We start from the raw sequence: 20447 nt of genomic DNA, 5'->3' as shown, positions 1-20447 counted from the left end.
GAACAGATGGACCGAAAAACATCTTTAAACAGGGATCCAGGTAAAATGTCTAAACAACAAGAAGAGGCTCCACAGCATATGGTCATAGTGAATTCTGTCTCTAGCTTACTAACATAAACCAATGTAAAACAGCAAACCAACCAACCTCATGACATAACATTCTGTAATGACAGAAGACGGCGCTAAACATGTTTTTTAAACTTAAGTTTTAAGCACTTATTTCTTACATTCAGCTTCACAGACAGTATTTAACAATGCTCGAGCATGGTTTAAACTGGCTTTTATAAATGTATGTCTGTGAAGGTTCTCAGTCATCGTAGTCAAAGGAGCTTGCAAAGAAAAGCGTCTGGACTTCTTTAAGTTGCTTGAAGACGTTTCACCTCTCATCCGAGAAGCTTCTTCAGTTCTAAGGTCAAATGGTGGAGAGTCCCAGATATAAACCTAGTGGGAGTGACCCCCCCACAGAGGGACAAAAGGACCCCTGATGATCCTCTAATCACATGAGCCAAGGTGGGAAACTGGGTGTGGGTCCCAATCAGCCAGAGTTTCGGGTGTGTTCATTGTGAAACCTGGCCCCACCTTATCATGTGAATTCCTGAGGTCAGATGGCCCAGGATGTGAGTGGGCGTTAAGGCGTCTGGGAAGGGATCTCAAAACTGGATTATAGATGGCAGAGAGTTGGTGTCGTAAACCCCCGCCTCTGTTCAAAGATGGTCGCTCACAGTGGACATAGATGGCTTCTTTCACTCCTCTTTCAAACCATCTGTCCTCTCTGTCCAAAATGTGAACATTGGCATCCTCAAAGAGTGACCTTTGACCTTTAGATGCAGATGGACTGCTGAGTCTTGTCCTGTGGAGGTGGCTCTTCTGTGTTGTGCCATGCGCTTGTGAAGTGGCTGTTTGGTCTCTCCAATGTAGAGGTCTGAGCATTCCTCGCTGCACTGTACAGCATACACCACATTGTTAAGTTTGTGTTTTGGCGTTTTGTCTTTCGGGTGAACCAGTTTCTGTCTGAGTGTGTTGCTGGGTCTGAAATGCACTGGGATGTCATGCTTGGAGAAAACTCTCCTGAGTTTCTCTGATACACCGGCTACATAGGGGATGACAATGTTGTTGCGTCTGTCCTTCTTATCCTCCCTCGCTGGTGTCTGGTCTTCTTTTCTGTGCCTCTTTGCTGACTTTAAGAACGCCCATTTAGGATAGCCGCACGTTTTGAGTGCTTCCTTTACATGTGTGTGTTCCTTCTTTTTTCCTTCAGGCTTAGAGGGAACATGTTCTGCCCGGTGGTGTAGGGTCCTGATTACTCCAAGTTTGTGTTCCAGAGGGTGATGGGAGTCAAAGAGAAGGTACTGGTCCGTGTGTGTGGGCTTCCGGTAAACTTCGATGTTGAGTTTGCCGTTCTCTTCAATGTGCACGGCGCAGTCCAGGAAAGGCAAACAGTCGTCCTTTGTGTCTTCCCTGGTGAACTTGATGTTTTTATCCACAGCGTTAATGTGCGCAGTGAAGGATTCCACTTCTTGTGTCTTGATTTTGACCCAGGTGTCGTCCACATATCTGTACCAGTGGCTGGGTACTCTTCCTTTGAAAGAGCCAAGAGCCTTTCTCTCCACTTCCTCCATGTAAAGGTTGGCTACAATAGGTGACACGGGGGAGTCCATGGCACAGCCATGTTTTTGTCTGTAAAAGCCTTCGTTGTATTTGAAATATGTAGTGGTGAGGCAGAGGTCTAACAGTGTGCAGATCTGATCGGGTGTGAAGTTGGTCCTGTCCTCCAAGGAGCTGTCTTCTTGTAGTCGTTTTCTGACAGTCTCCACGGCCTCCGTGGTGGGTATGCAGGTGACAACATTGTCAACATTGTCATCCCCTATGTAGCCGGTGTATCAGAGAAACTCAGGAGAGTTTTCTCCAAGCATGACATCCCGGTGTATTTCAGAACCAGCAACACGCTCAGACACAAACTGGTTCACCCAAAAGACAAAACGCCAAAACACAAACTTAACAATGTGGTGTATGCTGTACAGTGCAGCGAGGAATGCTCAGACCTCTACATCGGAGAGACCAAACAGCCACTTCACAAGCGCATGGCACAACACAGAAGAGCCACCTCCACAGGACAAGACTCAGCAGTCCATCTGCATCTTAAGGTCAAAGGTCACTCTTTGAGGATGCCAATGTTCACATTTTGGACAGAGAGGACAGATGGTTTGAAAGAGGAGTGAAAGAAGCATCTATGTCCACTGTGAGCGACCATCTTTGAACAGAGGCGGGGTTTACAACACCAACTCTCTGCCATCTATAATCCAGTTTTGAGATCCTTCCCAGACGCCTTAACGCCCACTCACATCCTGGGCCATCTGACCTCAGGAATTCACATGATAAGGTGGGGCCAGGTTTCACAATGAACTCACCCGAAACTCTGGCTGATTGGGACCCACGCCCAGTTTCCCACCTTGGCTCAGGCGATTAGAGGATCATCAGGGGGTCCTTTTGTCCCTCTGTGGGGGGAAACTCCCACTAGGTTTATATCTGGGACTCTCCACCATTTGACCTTAGAACTGAAGAAGCTTCTCGGATGAGAGGTGAAACGTCTTCAAGCAACTTAAAGAAGTCCAGACGCTTTTCTTTGCAAGCTCCTTAGACTTTTATAAATGTAGTGTTTCATTTTCACTTTAACTTTAAGTACTTACTTTTTAAGGTTTTTAAGAACATGCTTAGCACCATCTTATGCCAGTACACGATGTGATGTCACTGGGTTGGGTGGTTGATTGATTGGGTTCAACTGACAAACATTAGTTCATATTAGTTAACTAACAAAAGCACCAACAACTCAGGGGAAAAATAAGGACACTAAAACTAAAAAAGCAGTCTAAGGAGGTCACGTTTCCACTGCTCCTGGCTGCAACAATGAGTTTTATGTTAAGAAACCAATGATTTCAGTCTGTCTCTTTAGCAGTAAGTGCTTCTTTGATGTTTGACTACCTACACAGACACAGGGAAATCCACCTGTTAGCTGTAATATTTAGGTTTGTAAAGCACTTTATAAATGAGCACTGTGTGGACGAGAGCCTGTTTGAATCAGGTGGTTCGTGGGACCGACAAGCTGGAGACTCTGGTCTGGTCGCGTGTACTGAGCTGATGCCATAAGCAGTATTTTATGCAATACAATAATCTTAAACACAACAACATAACAGCTTACTACATGCAAATCACACCACAAACATAACTATGTTTCTTACTGAAGCAGGATTGGGAAAGAAAAGACGTTGATGTATGCGATGAAAAAAGCAAAACAAAAAACAGACTCAGAGGAAAAGATGCCACGACTTTTTTAAAGACCTTTTTTATCCCTCAAGTCATGTCCCTGAATGGATTACTTCATATTAGAAGTGAAGAAAAGCAAAGCCCAAATGTGAGCGAGTGACCCCTTTTTACTAAATTTAGAGTGTCAGACACCAGGTTGTTGGTCTGGGGACTCAAAAAGATTCTGCTCAACGCTATACTTATTTACACTGTGGAGGAGAGTGCTTTACAAACCTGAGCATTACAGCTAACAGGTAGATTTTTCCATTTCAATGCCACTAGTGTTAAAACTATGCTTCAATAACAGCAATCCTGCCTACCTTTTCATTAGGCCCATTTTCTTTCACGAGCAACCAGCTAGGCTCGGTTCAGAATATCTGGCGAGGCTCAAATCAACATCGCTCCGATTCTGCTCGCCAATGGTGATCTTCTCCTCAACTCAATCAAGCCCCATGTTGGGTGCAGAATTGTCTGTTTTTTTATGAGAGAGAAAACAAATATGCTCAAATTACAAGTTTTCCCAATTTATTATCAAACGGATTTCAGATTACTTTTACATGCCGCCATGGACCTCCATCTCTCTGGCTCAGAGACAAAAGGCTGGTACACCTAGGCAGACAAAATAATTTCCCTCAGGATAAATAAAGTTCTTATCTTATCTTATCTGTATGTATGTTAAGATGATTGGTCAAAAGTTGGAGGAAAGCCTTTAGACCTCATGTACGGCTCACGTTTCAACTTCTACACATTTCTGAACATCTCCTTTTATAGAGATGAAACTTTTGCATGCAACAATGCCATCACCATGGCAACTGCCTCTTGTCCTCTGGTCAGGCCTGTAGAAGGTGGGAGGAATGCATTCCCAAACACCAGAATTTATGGCCCTGTTTTCTTGTATGTATCACAACCCTCACCCACATACCTGACAGGGGGTCATAGTGTAACAGTCTGCATTCAAAACTACCTGATATTACATACATTTGTGCAGTAAAGGATAAACCATATGTGTGATGCAAATTATGAGGTATATAGCCTTAAAGATAAAAATAAATTCTAACACTAGCCAAACAACGGAAGACCCACTTGGACAGAACTGAAAGTGGACGGCATATTCTTCATTTGTTAACATGAAACTTGTTGTTGCAGCCAGGGGGAATACCAAAGTGACCCCCGAAACCGAATTATAGTTTTAGTCTCTTTATATTCCATTTAGTTTTGGCTTTGGTTATTAATTAGCTTACATAAACTAATGTACGTCTATTAGCAGCAAACAACCAACCAACACACCCGCTGGACTACAGTATGTGTGCTTTTTTATTAGTCCTTTATTTATCCAGGTAAAAATCTCATTGAGATTAAAAATCTCATTTCCAAGAGAGACCTGGCATCATGGCAACAAAAGCTACATACCACATAAGTACATAACATTTAAAACAAATACAATATCCCAACATGTGTAAAATAAATAATTTTGCTGCCATTTGTTGTCTTTGTGCGAACTGGAATCAAAGATAGTGAGTTACACTATATGTAATCATTGAATTGTATACATAGTACACCACATTTTAAGAAAACAAGGTTATAAAAGTGAAAGAAATGTCATCATAAAGCAATTTTAACACACTGAAAGGATGCACACAAGGCACACCTTGAGAATAAATCTTTGCATAGATGAAATTTAGAAAAAAGCCTGTAAAGTTTGGCAGATTGTTTTGAAAGAGAAAAAGGGGATTTTTTAATTTCTTTTCTCACACACACACACACGCACACACGCACGCACGCACACACACACACACACACACACACACACGCACGCACGCACGCACGCACGCACGCACGCACGCACGCACACCTCAGAGAGAGGTAATCTCACAAACCTATGAAACTCAGGTTGTTAGGGTTGAAAGCAATTTTAATGTGGGTCAAAGAAGGCGAAATGTCAGACTTACTGGGCGGTTGTAAAGCAGCATCAGCTTGGTGACTCGAATGTCTAGTCTAACTCTGAGACTCGGGTGATGAAACATATTGTAGACCTGAAAGAAAGAATTAGTACAACTGAACCATGTGAAAGGTCATATAAAGGAAAAAAATCATCAACATACTTGAGTGAATGTCAAAATTTATGGGACAATTTTCTGATAACATCCATTAGAAATAATGCATGAATGGATGGATAACCTGCTAATGCAAATAAACAAACTGACTATTGCAAATGAATATTTTAATCCACTTGGATTAGATAGTTGACATCAACATCACACTTTTCTATAGACATAAATTAAACAACTCTACCTAACATAGCCTAAACAGATATTAACTGGTTATGTATTTTAAAAGGTTTGGGGTTTGTTAATTTGGTTATGAGAAGCATTATTGTGCAGTGGTGCAAACACACAACTAGCTTGTCATGTTAACTGGTGATTCTAAATTGGCTCTAAGTGTAAGAGAGTGTAGTTGCCTGCATTAATGTTGTGAGTATAAGGGTAACACACTCGAGTGTGTAAAGTCGCCTGATGATAATGTGATAGGCTTCAGTCCCTCTGCAACAAAATTGTATAAGAATTTAGGAAAATCGATCTGTATTTAAAGTGCACTGGGTTTCCGAGGTAGTATTGTAAGTATGAGACCAAACAGTACACAAGAAGGCTGAAATTGCAAATTTCAGTATAACTTTAAGACAGTTATACTGGCAAACACTAAAAAAGTTATTGCTACTGCTACCATGTGATGGTTTTTTAATGAAGTTGACTTAAATGCTCACATATTAAATACAGAGTAACTTCTTTCAACATTTTTACTGGTTTAGAAATGCATCAGTCTCTGTATTTAAATAAACACTTATATGTATTTGAATAAACAGTTTCGGTTTGACTTAAACTCAAGTGAGGGAAGTCAAAAACAGCGTTTGATTCTAAAAATCTTACCATATTCATAACAGTCAATAGGAACCTCTGTGCTGCCTCACCACCATGGTACTGGACCATGTCCGAATCTGCTACCACCACTGTCTCCAGAGTGTAGACTTCGTGCAGGCGTATGGCATCTCTCTTCCCACGACCCTCCTCATTCTCTTGAACTCTTGAACTGCTTTCTTTCTTCCTTCCTACCACAAAAGGAAGACTAAATTTAAAAACAGTACGCCAGAAGTATGTACAAACCATTTAAAAAATAACTACATCCTATGAAAAAACTTCCAAATAAACATTTTAAAACTTAATTATCTTAGATTCAGTGTCTTTGATTTGAAAAGATGCCGTACTTAAACACGAACACTTTGATCATTTATAATAATAATAATAATAATAATAATAATAATAATAATAACAATAATAATAAAGAGATGTAGTGTTTTGTAGAAAAAGAGCCTGATATTGCCTGGACCAAACTTCTAGAATTGGGAGAACTGTTCAACAGATTTGTACGCCTGCTAAAATGTTCAATATCTGCAAAATTCCTCTAATTGTGAATAGTTTAATGATAACTTTTTAAAATATAAGGTAAATAAAACACTAGCATAACATATTACAATAATCAATATCACTTACACTCGATGGCTGTTACCTAACGACAAATGCAACATCCTTTTTAGCACAACTGTATTTAGACTTTTATATTTGCTGTTTCATTTTATTCTGCGGATGAATGATGAGGGAACGCATGTAAGAATGTATGTATCAGTGTTGGGCAAAATACTATGAAAAGGTAATTAGTTTTGGTTAATAGTTACTTTTTCAAAAAAGTAACTGGGTTAGTAACTCAGTTACAATATTATAAAAGTAACTAATTACTAGGAAAAGTAACTATTGGTGTACGTAAAATGACCAAAAACATAAAATCAGAGTAGAAAAAGGTTATATTTTTACTGTAAGAACCACAAACATGTTTAATGAATCATTAACTTGAAATGCAAAGATAAATTATAAACTTTAAGAAGTTATGAACAAGTTTTGTAAACAACAAAGTTTTTTGCAGCTATTCACCTAAAAATGCACCCAAGGATTTTTAAAATAACTATTTCAAACTATTTACAGAACAATCAGCTGTTCTACATCAAATAAGATGCCACAAAATGATTTGTGCCACTCCAAAAAATAATTTCTGTCCACTATGAGATAATGGACCTCATCACAAGCGTGGTACCTGCAGGCCTGACAGCAGGAGGTGTATCACTCCTGTTTTCCACCTGGAGACACCGTTTACACTGTAATCTGACTTTGGTGGCTTTTTGGCAGCAACTGTGACAATCAGCAGTCGCCTCATTGTTCTGACACACACACAAAAAAATATCGACTACACTACACACTAACTACACAATCCAAACACGCTAAAGGTCACAAATATCTCACATCTCAAAACTCTCTCTCTCTTTCTTTTGCTGTCTCTCTCGCTGCCATTGCTCCTAGAACTTTCCCCTCTTCCTGCCATGTTGCCAAATCATTTTTGATTGGTCAGTATGGTACTTCTTTTTTTTGGTCACAAGCGCTATCCTTACACAGTAAACACATCAATAGTATTCAGGAAAAAACATTGTATATATCAGCGGTCTCCAACCTTTTTTGCGCCACGGACCGGTTTATGCCCGACAATATTTTCACGGACTTTAAGGTGTCGCGGATAAATACAACAAAATAAAACTAGTACCGGTACCGAAAAAAAGAAAATTTATTCATAACACACATGAAAAGACCCAGGAAAACCGAGTTAATGATAAAAACGATAACAAAATAACGCTGGAAACCGATAAAAACCCTGAAAACCACACATTTCACACCTGAACGTCAACTCTCGCGGCCCGGCACCAAACGACTCATGGACCGGTACCGGTCCGAGGCCCGGGGGTTGGGACCGCTGGTATATATTTTTTATCATGACTGGTTTTACGTGGCCTATCAACACAATTTAAAAAACAGGTATATAGTTTGAAGTCCACACTTTTAACACAAAAATAGAGACTCGGGCTTGTCTTGGGCTGACATAGCATCTTGTTACTATGTCACCTTAAAGAAGTCATGTGATTTGTTTAACATGATTACTTTTCTTTCTCAGCCAATCAGCAGCACACGTGCGATTGTTTCAACCCCTAACTCTGAATAAGCTGAAGACAGCTTCAACAGTGTATTGAAAAAGTAAAAAAAACAGTAGTAACGCATCTGCACCTTGTTAACAGTAACAGCGTTGTAATGATAGAAATAGTAATTAATTAGATTACTAGTTACTGAAAGCTGAAACATTTACAGCATTAGTAACGGCGTTACTAATAATGCCGTTATTCTCATCACTATGTCACTATGTATGTATGGCATTCTGCTAAAATGTTAGCTCTGCTCCAGTACAGCACAAATAAAGGAATCACTTTTCACATTGGTTTAAATAGGTTCCACTTGGATACATGGAATTGTTATTATTAAGCACTTATTGTGATGGAGGGGTTTGTGTGTCCCAGGGATCCCAGGGGCTAGGTTGTTGGGGGGCCTTTGCCCACCTGGTAGGGTGTCCCATTGCAATTTTGTCCTTTGTGAGGGATAAGACAAAGACCAAAAAGACTCCTACGAGTATACAACCAAGGGAACAATTCACCCTGCCCAGGATAGGGTTACTGAGTTAGTGCGTGAGGTTGAGAGGTACCGGCTAGATATAGTCTGGCTCACCTCAACGCATGACTTAGGCTGTGGAACCAGTCTCCGAGAGAGCGGCTGGACTCTGTCTCAGTCTACAGTTGCCCTAGGTGAGAGGCAGCAGGCTGGGGTAGGTATCCTAGTATCCCCTCTGCTGCCTGTACATTGGGGTTTCTCCCTGTGGATGAGAAGGTTTGTTCCCAGCGCCTTTGGGTCAGGGGAACCGGTCTTGAGTACCCAGCCTTCTTGGAGAATAATGTAAGCGTTTAGAAAAATGTACTTTTTATTGCACCATGTTCATTCACTCATGAGCAGCTGTAACATGAATTCAGTGGTTGAATTGCCACCTCAGCACCCTGATCTACAGTGTTCTATAGAGTCTTGCAAATGACCTACTAATATTATTGAGGTGTGTGGTAGCAGGGACACTTGTAAGTTTCAGGACACTGGCCCTAAAGGACTGGAGTTTGACACCAATGCTGTAGATGGTCATTATTTGGTTCCTGGCTCTACAGATTGTTGTCATAGTCAATGCTCCTCACATGGTTTTTAATAACTGCTTTGCGCAGTTATTAAAACCCAAGGTCCTCCCTCTATAAGACAGCTGTATGTCATATAGAGGCACCCACGAGACAAGCAGTGGGCTTGGGTCCAGCAGATCTCACCAGTTTTTAGTAAACCCTTCCAATTTTTTTCATCTGGAAGTCATCCCTTCCCAGAAACACACTTAAACATTTCATCCCCTCCCTGTCCCACTGTAGCAGAGCTGGCATTTTTGGTTTCACTTTATTAATCCACTCTTCTGGCAAAGGCCAACACATTTTGACCAGCTGACCTAAACAACAGAAGCTGGTTCATATAATGCTAATTTCTGAGTGCTGATTTTATTGTGCCCGGTCATAAAGACTTTTACATCATCAGCATATGGTGACAAACTCACTGTGGCCTTTTTCTCCCACAAAAGGTCAACCCCGTGAGGCTCTGTCTGGGTTGGTTTAGATGGGACTCAATGGCCAGAGCATATAATATCCGGCTCAATCTGACTGGTTCAATCTGAGAGACATAAAAATAGTTTTGAATTCTCATATTCTGAGGTATTTTGGGGCAGTCTGAGACCAATTAAACTGGGTGACACTTTTTTACATTCAGTACACGGTGGAATGGTTTTAGTGGATAACCACACTTTGTGACCTGGAGAGTGCTTTGAACCAGGAAGGTACTGATTGTTAGAATGTTTTTTCTTTGGGGTGTTTATGAATAAAAACTGTATGTCCCTAATTTCTGCCTTTACATGTATGTAAACTACAGACATCAGACTGTTCATCTCCACTATCCCCACTTTAATTTTATATGTATTTTGTATGCTTTGTACTCGACTTTGTCTACTCTGTGGTCAAAATGGCTTGGTCCCATTAAAACTTTTAAAATCCTTTTGCTTTAAAAAGCCAAGAAATTCGATGCAGTGCTGAGGAACTTGGATTTAGCCCAAGCAGAAGACAAGGCCAGTTATGTACTGTCGTCACTGGCTGCGACCGAGGAAGAGAAGAAACAGGTTGAGGAAGCAACAGTTGGACAAACAAAGAATGCATTGTGGTAATAAATTAATTCTGTTAGGTGTTAAGCAAGAAATTTTAGTGAACTGTGTCTCCTAATTTGTGTTTCTTTATAAAAGGCTGGTATATTGCAAGAAGACTATCACAGCTAGCAACTTTGGTTTGGTCGTGGGTGCACTCCAGGGGAGCTCATACCCTCCTTCATTATTTAAGACTCTGCTTGGCCGGTAGAACCTGACAAAAGGATGTAAAGTAAGTTGTTAGTAAAAAGGGGTCTGTGCTTCTAAGAAGCATTTATGACTAAGAGATATTTTCATCCCCAAAGGCATGTGATTGGGGGATCCTTTATGAACCGAAGGCCAAGCAGCTGTATACTGACTCTACTGGAGCAGTTATCAAGGAGGAGACTGTTTTTATCCAACAATGGGCTGCTTGGTGGTTCTCCAGATGGAATAGTCAAGTTAAGTCAAGTCAGCTTTATTTGTGTAGCACATTTAAAAGACATCAAGTCTCAGCCACAGTGCTGAACAGGGGTATAATGTAAACAGATAAAAGAAAGAATTAAAATAAATGAGGTTAATTGTATACACACACACACACACACACACACACACACACACACACGTGGAGATTCCCCCCCCCCCCAAAAAAAGATTGACACACAGGAAAACCACGTTAACAATAAAAATGATAAATAAAAAAACAATACAAACAGATGAAAAGCCTGAAAACCACAAATTTCACCCCCGAGCCTCAACTCTCGCGGCCCGGTACCAACGACTCATGGACCGGCCCGGGGGTTGGGGACCACTGCTCTGCATGATTACAGTAAGTAACTAAAGTTTATTTATTAAGCACTTTTCATAGACAGGCAGTTGCAAAGCACAGCACACAAAGGTTAAAATAAACAGAGAAGTAATAAAATAGACAATACAAAGGGATAAATGTAAAAACAAACAAACAAATAAATAAATAAACAGCATTGATCAACAGAAGGCTTGTTTAAACAGAAACTTTTAACTGCTTTTTAAAGGATTCCACAGAGTCAACCAAACGCAGCTGTGGTAGGCTGAAAGGCTCTCTGCCCTTTAAAATACATAAAAACTGATGCCATTAAATAATAATATACTCACAATGTTGTTTTCCATGTTGTTAGTGAAAATATTGTCAATTAAGGTGGCACAGTGAGGTGTAATTCTGCTTGGCCTGGTTGTTTTAGGATGTAACCTCAGACTGTATATAGTGTTTAAAATTCATTGGTAATTTTATGCTTATTCGCATTCAGCAGATCATTGTTAAAATCACCATGATAAACATAACTTTTGATTTGTTTTTGAGAACATTTCTTCTATGAAGTCATTAAATACATGTATGCTTGAGCCTGGTGCTCGATATAAACAGCTAATTATTACATTTTTCACTTTTTCCTCATAAACTTCAGTTGTTATATACATTCTAATAAGTTATCAATTGTAGTTGTCATACTTTTCTCCACCTTATAATTAACTTCAACCCCTCCAGTTCAAGATCCAGTCGTTTCTCTGCATTGATCATGTTTTAGATATGGCAATAATTCCAAATGGTTTTGTGAATTGATTAAAATATTGCTTTATATTATTGAAACTGCCACATAGACTTCTGCTATTAAATGGATTATTGACCATTTGTTTTCCGTGTTGATGGTGTGACTACACTGTTCATCAGTGAAGTAGCAGCGGTTGTTGCTGATGTTGTAGAAGAAATTATTTTCTGGGTCTACATCGATTTCCAAGTCCACAACATTATGGTCTGTGTATTGAAATGTTCTCAGTTTCAGTTGATCATAAAGCGAATTCCATTGAATTAAATTGTTATTGTTGTCAGATTCAGATGAAATTCTTTCAGATTGTGCCATGTGGTGTGTTGTGTCACATCACATGTTTATTCATACCGCCAGTGTAAGAGTAACATCAGTATTTGCCCAGTTCAATGTTTCTAATGACCAACACTTTGGCTTGTTCTGGTGTTCCCCTGAGCATAGCATTAAACTCAAGGACCAGCCAATATTATCTAAGTGCTCCTCAGCCATTGTGTTTTCAGCTGTCCATCTCTATGTTGGCGACAGAGTCTGATCAAGGTTTTATTTACAAAGTGAACAGTTAAGAAACACTCGTCGGGTGCAAGTCAAGATGATCAAAGAAAAGTGCGCCTTCAGTCAACAGGATGTGTTATGGAGAATTATTTGGAGATAAAAAAGAGAAATACTTGATTCATTATGAGACCAGAGAATAAAGAATACTGACTTCTTGCAAAACTTAAAGAAGAAGAACCACAATCTCCCAGCAATATGAGACAGCTGAAGGGCTTTGTAAAGAACAAGAAACAGACAAAATTAGAAAGACCCCAAGATGAAGTATGGAAAACAAATGGGGAAAAGGAGGATTGATTTTCACCGATCCAGAAACACAAGTCCCAACTAATGATGCAACAAAAGCCCTACATCAAAAAGCAAGAGAGGAACACGTGAAAACCTGGGGCTCAAGGAAAGTTGACGTGAATAAAACAAGAGCTCTTCCGATGACAATACCAATACTGTGTCGAACAGTTGTTAAAGGGAAGAGGCAGAATCAACACAAACACAAAGCCAGTGTCTCAAAGCAACTGAGGTCAGACCAGCAGCTACAGAGCCCGAACATAAGGCTCCACTTTTATTTCCATCTTTGTCAGCAAGTTCACTTCCACAAAATAAAGTGTAACTCCTGAGCACCACCCATGCAAGCCCCACTCATCATGGTGACAGGTGGAGTTTTAGAAGACAAGGGAGGCCTACCACAAAAATATTTCACAAGATCTCAGACACAGATCGAACAAGCTCAGAGCTTTCCTCCAAGGGTACACATGCCACTAGGGCAGGGCAATGTGACCAAAAATATATACTTCACACGAGACAAAATACTTTACAACTCCACAACTTTATTCATGCAAAAAAAACCATCAATGTATTTTCACTTAAACAAGCAGCTGTTTTTTATCTGCATTAATGTTATATAAACATGTAACAGTGCAAATGCAAACTCCTCGCTGACAGTTTAACCAAAAGGCGTTTCCAGTGGAAACTGGCCGACATATCCTCAGCATAACCATGTATAATATCCACAACACTTAAAAAGAGGTTATACACACACAATACGGTAATATCATGTTGAGGTGCAGTACGTATCACTCCGCGAGGCTCCGCCTACGATAGCCGTAACGCTCCGACAATCCATCAAGCGGTGCGGCTTCGTAGCTTAGCAAAGTCGTAGTAAAACATTTGACAGATTTTCGAGCGCCGTGCACATAAAATCATTTCGATGAAACTATGAAAAAGACTTTTTTTAATACTTGTGTTAAGTTTTGTATGGTAATTACACAAAATTCAGGTTGTCAGGTTAAATCTGACAGAAATAGTTTACACTGACATCCATTAAAGCATGAGTGTCGCGAGAAGCTGTGTTTGCATTTATTTGCACTGCCTTCCTCTCTTGATGTCTATTTATTTTAAGCTTTAAGTATAAAAGGGTCCATTCTACAAGATACGAACCCCAAACTGCTCTCCGATGCATCCATCGGAGTATGAATGTGTATGAATGTCAGCTAGAAAGCACTTAGAAAAACGTGCTTGTGTGAATGGGTGAATGCAAAAGTTGTATAAAGCGCTTTGAGTGCTCAGAAGAGTAGAAAAGCGCTACATAAGAACCAGTCCATTTACACGTGAATTAAAATGACGTATTTTAATCATACTAAAATTAAAAAAAACCCAGCAACAGTGCATTACCTTTTTGTCATGGTCCCCGTGACTGCCTAGCCGGCCCTGCAGGGCTACATGTGTTTTGTATTCTCTCTCTCTCCTTCACTGCTCTGCCTGGGCGGAGCTCACTGTGGGCTCCGCCCTGCTGTCGACTGTGACACTTTCATTATTCTAAGAAGAGTCGATATACAAAATACGACTGAACAGAGAAGCAGTTTGAGATCTTCTTTTTCAGTTTTTTAATTGGAATAATTGCAGTTTTTGTTTTTTCTGTTTTTTGTTTTTTTTGCTGTTTTGCAGCATTGGCATTTGAACAGCGTACACATGTTAGAGGGTCAAATTCATAGCTCTGGTTTTGCACATTATAGAACACGACTGTCTCCTTGATACTTCAAGACTGTTACTGAACATCACCAGAAATTGCTATTGCAGTTTTACTCAGAGAAAACTGAGTCAAATGTTTAAAGATTCAAAGATTTTATACTATGACTGTTTGCATGTGAACCATACCTGTGCTGACCTAATTTGGTTTTGTGGAGGAAAAGACTTCCTGCCTCAGACGGGGTCAGGAACCTGGTAAGATTAAAGTTACCAGTGACTGTAATAGGACACTGGCTGAACCTAACTCAGGTACTTGTGTGGTTAAGATGATTTCTTAATTTTGATCTTGATTCAATAAAGATTTTGATATAAATTGGTGTTATTCTTAATTAAGTTGCAAATGGATTTAAATTCATACTGTTGGGTAAGTTTCCATAAAAACTGTACCGCATTAATAAAGTCTACTGTTTAATTGGCTAATTTACTCTCAAAATACCGTTGCAGGTTTGTTTGTTTGTTCCACATGACTGAGGGTGGTACAGAACAGGGAGGTGTTAGGTATACACACCTCCCCTGTACGTAGAAAGTGTGGTATCCTGTATCCTGCACTTTCATTCTTAAATAAACAGGTTAAGATTCTTGGAGTATGCTGGAGGACCTGGAAAGTGAGGATGAGATCAAGGATACTGAAATAGGACACTTCCTCTCATGTGTTAAAGGTTTCTTGTTGTCTTTCACTATGTAACAATAGTGTGATCAGACATTTCCAGTTGACCTCATGTTGCACTCTTTTGATAAGCTAGGCTTATAGCCTGCAAGTCCAGTAACTATTATTAAAAGAATGACAGATTATTCTTTTAATCAATTTACACCTTGAAAGGTATAAAAGGAGGGATTTATTTTTATTTTTAGAGCTAATGCCTCATCATTGGCGTAACATTTTTGTGTTTTGTCTATTGTAGAATAGTTTTGGATTCACTCTGATACTAACAGACTACGACCCCTTCACAAAAATGTGGAGGTTGTGGTACGTACAAGACAACAAGGCCTTAGATTAGGTGCTGTTATGAAATGCACCCCAGCTCCGTGTTTATGCAGGTCTGACTGGAGGAAAAGAGGTGGTTGTCATGGTAACAGGAATGTATCTGGCAGAAGCATGAAGTGCGTTTCCAAATAATGAGATGCCCAGAAAGTTGCAGAAGAAGAAACGTGAGCTGACATCAGACCCAAGGCCACCCCGAACTCTTTCCACCAATCATGTTATCGTTATGTTTTTGTGACGTGCAATAGAAACGTGTTTAGCGCCCGGGCGCGGCAGCCTTTTGTCTCTGAGCCAGAGAGAGAAGGTCCATGGCAACATGAAAAACTAAAGTGAAATTCTAACCGTTTTGATAATAAATTGTGAAAACTTATAAGTGGAGCACATTTGTGTTCTCTCTCATGAAAAACCTACAGTGACTGTAGCTCAGGAGGCAGAGCAGGTCATCCACTAATTACAAAATTGGTGGATTGATTCCCTGGCAGCCAGTCAGCAGTGCTGCCTTGGGCAAGATACTGTGAATGTGTGTGGATGTTTACATAGAAAGCATTTAGGCAACGTGCTTATAGGAATTCACTAATTTGAGTAAATGGGGCACGTTGTCTAAAGTGGTTTGAGTGCTATTACACATATTTCTCTAAAATGGTCTTCTCGTTGCTGTAATTTCATCACTTGCAATTTCTTGGTCTTTTCTGGTGAATCAATTTTTTTTCCCCCAATTGCAAATTACTACGGAGCCCCGCAGGGGACATGGGAGAAAAAAAAATTAAGATGGACTTTTGCGAGATCTCGCAAAACTAACTCGGGATCTCGCAAAAGTTGAATTCCAACAATGGCAGCAGCTACTTAGTTGTAATGTTACTCTTTCTGGGTCACAAAATACACTTTTAAGATAGTTTGAGGCATGAATGTAGTTGTGTAAACGTCAGATACCTGCTCGGTTTACAAGACATCACATATTTGCAAAAGTGCTCCGACGTTTTCGGAGATCTGACACCCACTAGCTCGAAGCTAACGGGAGGTCGAGACCTACTACAGCCGGGAGGAACACCGCTTTCCCGGCACATCGTGCCTCGACCTCCCAGTCGGCTTCGAGCTGGCGGCCTCCAAAGAATGCGGCTAAAACTTTTGCGAGATCCCGAGTCCGTCTTAATTTTTTTTTTCTCCCATGTCCCCTGCGGGGACTTTTCAAAGTCGAAAAGTTGGCTTTTGTCATTGCTTTAGAGTGTTCTAACAGAATGTACATTTAAACAGTGCTGTACCTGTGGAAAAACACACATACACATGAATGCATTTGTACAAATAATTTTAACCGTGACCAATCATCTTGTCAACCTCATCCAAGTTCCTGAACTATCATTCTAAACCACTTCTGCTGTCAGTGTCACTATAACCATATGACCTCCGCTATTCAGTCTCGATGTGTCACTCACCTTGTACAGCCCCACAGTAGTTGGACCGCTTAAAATCTAGACCAGATTTGGTCTTGGCTGAACGTGATTGCCGCAGAAGCTGGTGTTTAAGACCGGAGAATGACAGGGATGGGTCATGTACAACAGCAGGCTGGATAAACAGGCTCTCCTCTCCCATCTGGATAAAACCCATCTGTCAAGACATATACAACCTGAAATTATTATGACTGTGTTGGGAAATCTGGTCCTGGAGCAAGAAAAGCATGATTTTAAAAGTTATATTTATTGTAAATTTACATTGTTTATTATTACAACCAATAATTCCAACATAGTGAAGATATAACAAAGTACTACATTTGAAAGAGCTCCATTATTTCTACATTTTTAAAATAAATACAGAATAAAAATAATGCAAAATTTTGGAAAGTTAAAATAATTGCAGGTATTTGTTTGTACTTTTTAAGTAATTTCTGAGAAGAGTTCACATTTTGCTGTAATGTTAATTCTGTTTACCTAGTGTATTGCTACAACAATTTTTTCCCACATTCAAAAAGTTTGTTAACACCTTGGATTGGGGCCAGATTAAGTGTGATTCAAAAAAGTCCAATGATGATAAACGCAAAAAGACACCTGGCAGATGTGGCTGTTTCTCTGGAGAACAAGTGTGACAATTTAGAGGCCAGATCAAGAAGGAAAAACATCAGGATAATGAGGGTTCCCGGGACACGCCTGCTCTGCATCCCGTTTCGGCACTGCTGAAGGAAGCATTGGGCTTGAAAGGAGCGCCGCTGCTGGACAGGGCACACAGATCACTTCTACAGGCTCCCAAACAGGGGGCTCCACCACGGATCATCATTGCCCATCTCCACTACCTGTAAGAATGTGCAAATATCCTGCCGCTTGCTTGGGAAAAACAACAGATCACTGTGAATGGCCTGTCTATTTCCGTTCTCCCGGACTATACCACACTCATGACTGTTTAGTTCATGCTTTTCTATTCCATCTACAGTACTGTGCAACAGTTTTAGGCAGGTGCTGTAAGCAAAGAATGTTTTCAGAAATATAAATGATTATTTATTGGCCCCAAATGTATTCTGCAGCAGGACAGCAAACCCAAACGTACAGCCAAAGTCATTAAGAACTATCTTCAGCATAAAGAAGAAGAAGTAGTACTGGGAAGGATGCTCTGGCCCCCACAGAGCCCTGATCTCCACATCATCGAGTGTGTCTGGGATTACATGAAGAGACAGAAGGATGCGGGGAAGCCTACATCCACAAATGATCTTCCCATCCCAGAAGTTAATTCTGAAAACTGATTTTTCTCTTTTGAATATTTATTATTTCATAGTTCATAAATTTTATGGACAGGATTTCTAGGCGCAGCCAAGTGGCGGAGGGCTTTCGCTTTGGTGGCCTCAGAATCTCATCTCTGATTTTTGCAGACGATGTGGTTTTGTTGGCTTCATCGGGTGAGGGCCTCCAGCTCGCACTGGAACGGTTCGCAGCCGAGTGTGAAGCAGCGGGAATGAGGATCAGCACCTCCAAATCTGAGGCCATGGTTCTCAGCCGGAAAAGGGTGGAGTGCCCACTCCGGGTCGGGGATGAGTTCCTGCCCCAAGTGGAGGAGTTCAAGTATCTCGGGGTCTTGTTCGCGAGTGATGGGAGAAGGGAGCCGGAGATCGACAGACGGATTGGGGCTGCGGCTGCAGTAATGCGGACACTGCACCGGTCCGTCGTGGTGAAGAGGGAGCTGAGTGTAAAAGCGAAGCTCTCAATTTACCGGTCGATCTACGTCCCTACCCTCACCTATGGCCACGAGCTGTGGGTAGTGACCGAAAGAACGAGATCGCGGATACAAGCGGCAGAAATGAGCTTCCTCCGAAGGGTGGCTGGCCTCTCCCTTAGAGATAGGGTGAGAAGTTCGGCCATCCGGGAGGGGCTCAGAGTAGAGCAGCTGCTGCTCCACATCGAAAGGAGCCAGCTGAGGTGGTTCGGGCATCTGACAAGGATGCCTCCTGGGCGCCTCCTGGGTGAGGTGTTCCAGGCATGTCCCACCGGGAGGAGGCCCCGGGGCAGACCCAGGACACGCTGGAGAGATTATATCTCTCGGCTGGCCTGGGAACGCCTTGGTATTCCCCCGGATAAGCTGGAGGAGGTGGCTGGGGAGAGGGAGGTCTGGGCCTCTTTGCTTAGGCTGCTGCCCCCGCGACCCGGCCGCGGATGAAGATGGATGGATGGATGGAATATTTATTATTGCTCATTAATAAGACAAAATGATTTCTTATTAGAGGTCTTGAAGGTAATTAAGTCTTTAAGAAATTCCTGTGGTTTAACTAATTGGCTTTTTAATCACCTTTTCATCACGACTTCTGAGCCACATGGACACCAGAACAAGGGTTGTTCGTGTTTACCAACAGCAAACACCCATCATACAAAAATCGACCAGGACCAGAAGCGCTGTGTGGAGTTAGGTTGCTACGGAAACCAGGCATCCAGTCCTCGGCATCACCTGATGCCAGTGGCCGAGGGATGAGTCGCCAAAAGTGATGTGTGAGGAAACGGAGGGGCGGCAAATGCGCTGGGGTCTGTGCTTGGCTAAGAGCAAATCCAAGCTGGTTGGCTCTCCCATCCATCCTGCTCTCAAACGCTCGCTCACTAGACAAAATTAACTGGACTACATCCAACTCCAGCAGACTACACAGTGGGAATTTAGGGACTGCAGCATTTTTGTTTTCACAGAAACATGGCTCAGTTCCGGACACCACCATTCAGCTACACAGGCTCACCTCATTTCGTGCCAACCGAAATGTAGCTCTGTGCGGTAAGACTCGCGGTGGTGGCTTGTGTATCTACATGAACATGGAATGGTTATGGACAATCAGACCACTTGTGTGTTGTGCTAATTCCGGCATACAGACCGCTCATCAGATGCTGCAGACTGGCTCTGAGACAGCTGAGACCCTGGCCTGCAGGAGCTCTCTCTGCGCTTCAGGACTGTTATGTTCAGGGAGGCTGCAACAAACCAACCACACCATCTTGGAGGTGTACACATCATCGGTGACCAGCCACATCAACAAGGGCATTGATGATGTCACTGTCTTCCAGGCTATCACAATACACTCCAACCAGAAACTGTGGATGGCTGCAGAGGTGGGTGAGCTGCTAAAGACTCGAGACCACGCGTACAGAGCAGTTGACAAGGCGGCTCTGTGAACAGCAAGGGCCAAACTGTCGAACCACGGACACTTCCAGACCAGCGGCGACACGCGGCACATACGGCAGGGCACAGAGGCCAACACCTCCCTGTGATGGTGACACCTGCCTACCAGATGCGCTGAACAACTTCTATGCCCTATTTGACGCTCAGAACAACATAATGGTGAGGAAGACTACCCCTCCTCACAATGACCAGGTTATGTGACTGACCTCGGCTGATGT

General features: G+C 41.6%; 1 protein-coding gene across 1 annotated transcript in view; it reads right to left on the bottom strand.

Annotated features, from left to right (window-relative positions):
* adamts17 (ADAM metallopeptidase with thrombospondin type 1 motif, 17) overlaps positions 1-20447 on the bottom strand; it is a 105075-nt gene that overhangs the window by 71207 nt on the left and 13421 nt on the right. Inside the window, exons 3-5 of the mRNA XM_085463471.1 lie at positions 17031-17202; positions 6225-6403; positions 5250-5333 (exon numbers count right to left, since the gene is read on the bottom strand). Of these exons, the coding sequence (XP_085319597.1) occupies positions 5250-5333; positions 6225-6403; positions 17031-17202 (435 nt within the window). The remainder of the gene's footprint in view (positions 1-5249; positions 5334-6224; positions 6404-17030; positions 17203-20447) is intronic.

Source organism: Copadichromis virginalis, linkage group LG1, assembly GCF_057382275.1.
Source record: "Copadichromis virginalis isolate Kocher_CV1m ecotype Utaka linkage group LG1, C_Virginalis_male_GT1.1, whole genome shotgun sequence".
Lineage (NCBI taxonomy): Eukaryota > Metazoa > Chordata > Actinopteri > Cichliformes > Cichlidae > Copadichromis > Copadichromis virginalis.
Note: the sequence above shows the minus strand (reverse complement) of the source record. Positions and strands in the feature narration are given on the sequence as shown.